The 8414-nt window shown below is 45.4% G+C and overlaps 1 protein-coding gene across 1 annotated transcript in view; it reads left to right on the top strand.

The window, feature by feature from the left end:
• LOC115591049 (glypican-1-like) overlaps positions 1 to 8414 on the top strand; it is a 46258-nt gene continuing 37844 nt past the window's right edge. The window contains exon 1 of the mRNA XM_030432669.1: positions 1 to 763. Within this exon, the coding sequence (XP_030288529.1) occupies positions 613 to 763 (151 nt within the window). The 5' untranslated portion in view covers positions 1 to 612. The remainder of the gene's footprint in view (positions 764 to 8414) is intronic.

The following is an 8414-nucleotide window of genomic DNA, read 5'->3' as shown; positions in this document are numbered from 1 at the left end:
GCAGAAGACACTCGCTCATGTTCACACACACAAAGAGAAGGAGAGAAAAGGCGCATGTCATTGTCCCACAGCCCGGAGAGCCGGGCGGTGCTTCTGTTGTCTGAAACCTCTTTTAAAAACACCGGATTTTACTCTTTTGTTGCCTTTAAACCGGCCGATCTCCATAATCATGAACCTATAGAGCGCGACACCTGCCCTCTCTCTCTCTCTCTCTCTGGGTCTCTCTCCCTTTTGTCTCTGACATCTCTGCGGCTCGCACCCAGCAGCGCTGACGAGGAGGAGGAGGAGGCGAAGGAGAAGAGGAGGAGGAGCGGCGTGTACCTGACACCTACAGCCGCGCGTCGCAGCTCTCTTCTCCCGCAGAACCAGCCAGGACTGCCCCCCCCTCCCCTCCCCTCTGTCCGTCCGCGCGTCAGTTGACCCGGCTCTCCGTGCGGTTTGAACGGGCGCCACTTCTGCTCCCGCTGACAGACTGAAAAACTCTTCACAGATCAAATAAGACAAGGCAGAAGGAGGGGGATCCTCTAAGAACTGCAGTTTGATTCACTCGGACCAGAGATCTTCAGGGCTTTCTGAGTGACTGAGGGGGAAAAAAGGACTAGACTTGAGAAGATGCGTCTCCCGGTGCTCCTGTGTGTGTTGGTGTGTGTGTGCGCCGCACCGGGCCCGGTGGCCGGGGCGGAAAGGAGCTGCTCCGACCTGCCGCAGTTCTACACGGGGAAAGGGTTCACTCTGACAGACGTGCCCCAGACAGAAATGTCCGGTGAGTTTTGGGGGAAAATTGTTCTCCATAAAATAATTTAAAAAAATAAAAAAAAAACACAATTTCATGCAATTAACAGCGCTTAACAAGTCAGTTTTTATAATTATTATTCCAAAATGCAATGCTCGCTTTAATATAAACTAGTTCTGTTGTGATGAGGTAGTCCTGTGGCAGCAGTATATGGGGGGTTTGCAGTGTTTCCATTGTTTATTTTTGCAATACTCCTTTAATATCATGAGATTATCATTTTTGGATGTATTTGCATAGGTTTTCATGTTGATGAACCTGCACCTGAAGCTCGTCTGCCAAGTTTAAAGTTGTACGAACTTGTTTTTATTGTTCTGTGAAGGCGTGTTTGCTTGCATTAGGCTGCAGTTTACGTGTCTTACTGTGCAATTATCCAGCCTTTCCAAACCCTCCTATTTTCCATTTCCCTCACTGAGCAATGAGCCCGTCCTAACCGAGGTCTGTCCCGGTCTGTAGAGCCCCCTGCACATCCCTCCCACAGTCCTTTCTGGGGCATTTTCATTGTTCTGCTGAGGGCAGGATTGCAGGTGGGTGTAAGCCATGTGTCTTGAGGCGCTGTTATGGTTCACCCAGGGCATTTGTGATTGTTTGCCGAGGCTCAGGTGTTAAAAGCTGTTTGTTTAATGTAACCTACGGAGGGAGATATAGATTTGCTTTGTGCCTGTGGCTGCTCTTCCCTCCACGTTGAATAGTGACACTATACACTAATGTGTTCTCTGGCATTTTTCATTGTCTGCTCTGCTCTGGACTGCAGGTGTGGTGGTGGTGGTGGTGGTGGTGTGTGTGTGTTTGTGTGAGGCTCAAGAGATGCTGAAATGGCCTGTTTTTGTCATTTGCATAAACTACTAATTTAGGCTAGCCTGGGGCGAGAGCAAACAGCTCAGCGAGCTGGCAGCACAAGCTGCTGTAATAAAGTTGAGCTGAACAACAGGAGGAGGGAGTTTTGTTGTTCCCTTCTTTCCCTTGGTTTCGTCCCGGCACCCTCTCCTGTCAGTCAGTCGGCCAGTCAGCCATTCAAGCAATCATGCATTAAATCAATCAGTCAATTACGCAGCCAGTCAAGTAATCAATCAGCTCGAGACTCAGTCAGTCAGCCGGTCAGTCATCCGGACATCACACTTCAAAGTCTCTGGGCCTCCTCTCTCTGCATGGTCGCCACCCTTCACCAGTGCTGATTAAACTGTCTTGGCCTTGAGGAAAGTGCACAAGGAGGAAAATGCGAGAGTGGGGACTGCCAAATTGAGTTGTTTCCCCCCCCTCTAAGGCCGATCATCTGTCGCTCTCTGCCTCCTCACGTATTTTACTTAAAGATCCGCAGAAAGCCAGGCAAAGGAGGGGATGAAAGAGAGGCGAGATCGAGGCGCGCTTGTGCGCTCAGTGTGTACCATCTGAAGGTCATTTCACGGCGTGTCAATGAAAATAGTCTCGTATGGGCGGGTGTGTTATTAATGTTGGATGCGTCTATGTGTTTGTGTGGGTGTGTGTGTGACATAGAGACCATCAAACAGACAAGACGGAGGCGACGAAAGGTGGCGACAGAAACGGACAGAAAAAAGGAGAAGAGGATCTCTCCCCTTTTCCTTTTTTCCGTCTGTTTTCAGACAGCGAGGCAGGTTGACAGAGACGGAGCAAGTGACTCACTCAAGGTTTCCGCCGGCGCTTCGCGGACGAGCGAGGGAGAGACCCGACACGTCGCTCTCCCTCCCTTTCCATTAAAAACTCATCTTTTATTGACAGATGAGAAAACACAATGCTTCAGTCACTTGGACCTTGATCTGCTCTAGTTATTTGAGCAAGAGTTTCTCCGTTCCCAGAACCCATTAAAGCTGACAACCAGATAGGAACAGAAAGATGGCGACTGGCAGCAGAATTCCCCACAACAGGGGCTCTTCAGTCTTTCTCATCTCAGAGACCCAAGGTTGGTAAATTGAGCTTTTCCTGCTCGGGGAAGAGAGCGACCCCTCTTTCACTCTAGAGGATGTCGAGTGTCGACCAGGGTGAGAGTCCTCACGAAACCAAAATCTGGGTGCATCATCTGTGCACCTGGGAAACAACCATTTGGATGGCCTTTCTGAACCTTTACGACCATTAAGAAGGACATTCATTGTTGGGATAGTGCGGAGTTCATTGCCACAGTGTTTGCATTTCCACCCACCATTATCGATGCAAGCTCGCATCAGTACCAATAAAGCCTCCAAAGCAACAGCCTACTCTACTTCTGCTGTCTTTTCTTCCTCTTCTTTTCACTGTTGCCAAAGGTTTAAACTGACCTTGTTGAAGAAAAACATTCAGGTATAACGCCCCTGCTGCCTGTCAGACCTTGTAAAAGGTCTTAAAACTGAAGGACAGGTTAATGCTGCATGGATTTAAAAACATTTAACGGATGAGACAGTGGGATTTTATTTTTCAGAATAAGAGAAACAAGTGTCTTCGGCTCCTAAAACTGCATATGTGCCTGCAACTAAATATTGGTACCGGTACACTAGAAAGCTCTCCCCTGTTGAAAAGATATTACCTCAATATCAAGTAGCGATGTCTTGGGATTATGTGATATCATTATGTTTACCTTGTGTGTTGTGTCTTTTTTGGCAATAAGAGGTGGAGAGATTACAATTCTATACTAAGACTGAATATAAAAACAATTGCACGCCATGAATTCAGCCAGATGAACTTATAAACAAAAGATCCAAAGATGGGTTTTGATATCATAGGTGTATCAATCCACCTTTTATTTACATCACAGTTATGGTCTTTACAGGTATATCGCGGCACCGGAAACGTTTATACAGTTCTGACTGAAACATGTTTGAGTGCAGGGAAACAAGTGTAAAATCAGGTTAATATCGAAATCAGTTGCAATAAAAGTTGGGAGCAAATTGACGCGGCACATTCGGCCTTGCTAGATGTCTTTGTTATCGCTCAGTGCAGTGATCACATGCGTCAGTGTTTCAGCCCCGTGGCCTTCCTGTTCACGCAGGCCCACATTTGGAGGAACAACCAGTCTTCTAATGATTTGGGACAAGAGCCCGCTGTTGCCAGTCACGATCAGTTCGTGAGCAGCGTTATCCGCAGAGCGCCATGGGAGACCATCTTGCAGTGGAATAAAACCAGCCGCCAAAAGCTGTCCACAGACACACAAACACCTGGCAAAGTTCTCAGAACTGTTTCTGTGGTGGTTCCCACCAGGATCACATTGTGTCACGATGACACACACACACACACACACACACACACACACACAGACTCACAAGGTGAAAACATCACTAGCCAACAATGTTGCTGTTAGGAATAAAGGTAGAGCCTCAGCTACCTCAGTTTATAGACATGACTTGGTGACAAATCCCTCAAAAGACCAGATACTTCTCCTCATTAGGGACGGATACCAATACAAAATGCAGTATCTGCATTTCAGTTCCAATGAAATACTTTCTTTAATACTGTGATTTGAGAATAAACTTTTTATACAAAACCCATTCATAGATCAAAAACAATAGTCCCGCATCTCAGCACTGTTTAAAGACCAAGTATTCAACGCCGACTACTGATACTTTTAAATTGTATTTTGAACTTTAGACACATTTTATTCTGAAGGCAGACAGTATTTAGATTGGATATGTAACCCTCCTCACACTACAACTCAATTTCTGCTATTATTTCTTAAAAATGTTCTAACCCATGTCTTTTCCTGGTCTCCTGGACACCTACAGTCTCATAATTATACATTTGTGGCCCGTCGAGCGCATTTGAATATACATTAACAACCTCTTCAGTGTCAAGCAAGCAGTTAGATCCATTCATTTCTTATTGATAAATGGTGTTCCCTCACTTTACATCACTTCCAGTTTGTATATTTTAAATGCAGAAGGAAAGCTCTCCAACAAAAACAGCTAGTTAAAATGTAGTTTCTAAATAATTTCACTACATGTCATTTCACTGGGGGCTCTGAGCTGCGACTTGTTTTATTCGACATCCACCTTTTTCAAACAGCCCCATGATTCAGTGATGCAGTGTAAACAAAGAAGTATCTTCAGACTGGTAAAAATCACAAATTGGTAGGCAGGAATGTGTTTATTGTGAATGCTGGCCTTCTTTCTGTGGGACACACGTTTATATTCTCACAGGTGAATTCCGGCGACCGTCACGACTACCATCTACTGTAGTTAAACATCACTGACATGCAAAGTATTTTAGACCGAGCAATCAAAATTCTCCATCTGTCACCCCTGTTTCCTCCAAACCAACAAGCTCAGCGCTTTCACTTTATTTTTAATGGAACACAGATTCAAAATTTGACTTCGGATTCAACAAGGAATCTGAATATATATACGGTGTGCCACATCCTGCCAGGTGTATATCAGCTTTAGGGCGCAGACTGCTGATGAAATGAGAGTTGTTGCCAGGGATTAACATGTAATGAGACGTGTATTTGTTAGTGTATGTGATAAATATCCTCATTCCAAAGCAAACAGTGAGTAAGCTGACAAGCAGATGCTCTGAATTCCTGCCCAGATTTAAAAAAAAAACAAAGAAAAACAACCTCCAGCTTGCACCTTTTGTCCTATAGGTATAGGTTTAACACCATGTTAATGGAAGTCGCCCTTCCTGCTGTCTGCCTCTCTGTCTCTGTGCCTGCGAGCGTTTTTAACTCACACACATTGTACCCTCTACCTGGTCAATAGTTAAAGACTAGCTCGTCCTATAGTGTGTGTGTGTGTGTGTGTGCGTGCGCGTGTGTTTGAAAGTCAGTGAAAGCCAACACCTTCTCCAGGGAAGACACTTAGTTTCATTCACACATTCATTGTCCATGCAGCGCAGCACACACCCATGTGATCGTATGTCACGCGGAAACAGAGGGAGGCTATATATCCTGCACGCTTCGTATTCACCATGTAGGTATTAGTGTGTGTGTGTGTGTGTTATGAAGCCTACATATTTAGTAAATGTCACGTTGTTGCCTGTCTGAAAGAACACAAATGGGAGGATGTGGCGTTTGAATGACTAACATGATACAGTGTGTTTGAGGTCAGATTACATGTAGATTAGGATTCATTACAGGTCGGGTTACGAGTCAATAACTCTTAAACAAGGCCGAGTCAGCTGGGGAGCCTCCGCTCATTCACACAATGTAATTGCCCTTTACTTAGGTACACTTTAAGGGCTGATGAGAAATCCAGTGTATCACTCCAATTTTGTTTTACAGAATTGGGAAATCTGTGAGAGAAAATGCATATGAATCCATGTTTCTGAACTCTGAACTCCACGTTAGGAGTCTATTGAGTGCCGTTAAAGCACTGCAGGAGGAGAGGACTCAACGAGACGATGTGAGCCCCTGGTCACCTGAGAACGTGTCAGTTTTAGTCGTCCGGGGAACCTTAAGTTTCTCTGAAAGCTGCAGTAAAATCATGAACAGAATGCGAATGAATAACATGTTTGACGAGCCGACGTCTGTGTATTGTGTTGCCTTGATGTCTACTGAAGTTAGCACGCTTACTAGCGAGCAACAGCCTGTTCCAGTCCAGCATTACCACCAGATGCACGGCTGATCGAGTTAACAAGCTAACGGCAGCCACAGTCGGCAGTTACTCTGGTGATATGCTGCCCCCTGTTTGCTTGAGTATGATTTTGTCCGGTGGCCAGTTCCTCCATGATGTACAATGTTAAGAGTTGTTATTTACCCTTTTACTATTTCCACCTGGATGAAGACCCCGTGAGGCTCAAACTGCTCTGCGAATCAACCCATCTGCCTGGCTAAATAAAGGCTTAATACAACCCCTCTCCTCGCTGTGCCCGACAGCGCCTGAAGAACATTTCTCATCTATGCATTTTTTAGTTTAGATTACCGATGAGAATACCGCTATAAATAGCCAAAGACCAAATGATGTGTGCGAATTGAAGCCAGCGGCAACATTAAACAGTTTACCCGCTGTGCATGTGGTGCTGTTGTCTCATATCTGCCTCCACTGTCTGCGTGTGTGTGAGCGTTTACGTATGTGTGTGAGATGAAATTGATGCTGTCCGTCATCTGTCACACATCACATGCTCACTCAGGCGCTCACAGCACACGCCACCAAGTGGAACGATGAATGCCCAGTACACACACACACACACACACACACACACACACACACACACACACACACAAACCACACAAAACCCACACCGTGTCTCTAAGCCCTTCCATAACTTTTGCTTTCTTCCACCTCTGCATTGTTTTTCCAGACAGACTCAGATCTGCCGGTGCGGGGTAGTGTCTCTGTGTGCATGAGGTGGTGGGGGTGAGCGGGGGTGTGGTGCTGGTGGTTGGCGAGATCTGTTAAAAGCAGAGATGTGAATCTTTCATGATGTCTGATTCAGCGACATGAGAGAGAGAGAGAGAGAGAGAGAGAGAGACAGACAGAGATAGAGGTGAGGAGGGAGAGAGGGGTGGTGAGGTGAGGTGAGGAGAGGAGAGGAGAGTGAAGATGAGAGGGAGGAGGGAGGAGACTCTGTCCCGGCTGATTCTCCTGTCATCTCTCCGTCATTGACATGGGGTGGATGTTGCTACAGCGGGTTTGCTACTGATCCTGCCTCGTGTGCTCTGTATCCGATGCTTTTTTACCAAAGATGCGTGTTTGTGCAGGCGGCAGTGGATATTTGCTTGCTCCTAACAGTGGTTTTTCCAACCGTAGCGTCAGCTGGTGCTGAAGCTCAGCATATGTGTAAGCATTTAAAGTGTTTCGATGGCCTGACCATAAGCCAAAAAAGCACAAGCAAATGGATTAAGTGTGTTCATGGGTCAAACATTACGCTACGATGCCAGAATGCTCGGCTAACTACAGTTGTAAGAGAGCGTTACTTCCAAGGCCAAAGTGCACGTCATTAACTGCCATCAGTTAATGAGGTCACAGGTTGTGTTTGATAAGATAAATGTACCGTGTAATGCTTCCCTGTTGTGTGGAAACTGGTCCGGGCAGGTTTAACGTTAGCGGCTCCGTCCTGCTCTTTCTTGGAGCGGGAGAAGTTAATATTCCACTAAACTTAGTGTTGCATCTGCCAAACATGTTTACCCGTTTGGAAACGCTCAGAAACGTTTTTGCTTGTGATGTTAAAAGTGAAACAGACAGTTGTTTCAAAAATGACTGTCTGCTTTATTTCTTATAAATTGTGCACTTGCCATACAAGAGCATAAAGCTTGACGACAGTGACTACTGGCAAATAGCGTTTATTTCTATCATAAAACAACAGTAAACTTGCACATTTTTTATTGATATGGCGAGACAAGTAATGTTGTGATTATTCTGATTATTATTATTCAGGATTTCATCGTTTGTGATAAAAAAAACCCCTCAAATCTCAGACTACAAATACTGATGACCGGACTTTGTTGGGGTCTGTACCAAACAAACATGTCTTCTTACATCTGGAGATGAAGATTTGTTGGCCAGGCCTTCTCTTCAGCGCTGCACTACTTTACCATAAAGCTGTTTTGTCAAACATTTTACCTTCATCAGAAAACTGCAGCCTCTGCGATTTGGATATTGCTCTTGGCCACATTGTCATTTTGTGCAGCCATAATCTTTTACTATGGTGGTTAAGCCTGTTGATATATGCAATGGAGCCGCGTTAATAATGCACGTTTACATTC

The sequence above is a fragment of the Sparus aurata genome, chromosome 11 (genome assembly GCF_900880675.1).
Source record: "Sparus aurata chromosome 11, fSpaAur1.1, whole genome shotgun sequence".
NCBI lineage: Eukaryota > Metazoa > Chordata > Actinopteri > Spariformes > Sparidae > Sparus > Sparus aurata.
The sequence above is the reverse complement of the archived record's forward strand: the minus strand, read 5'-3'. Positions and strand labels throughout refer to the sequence as shown.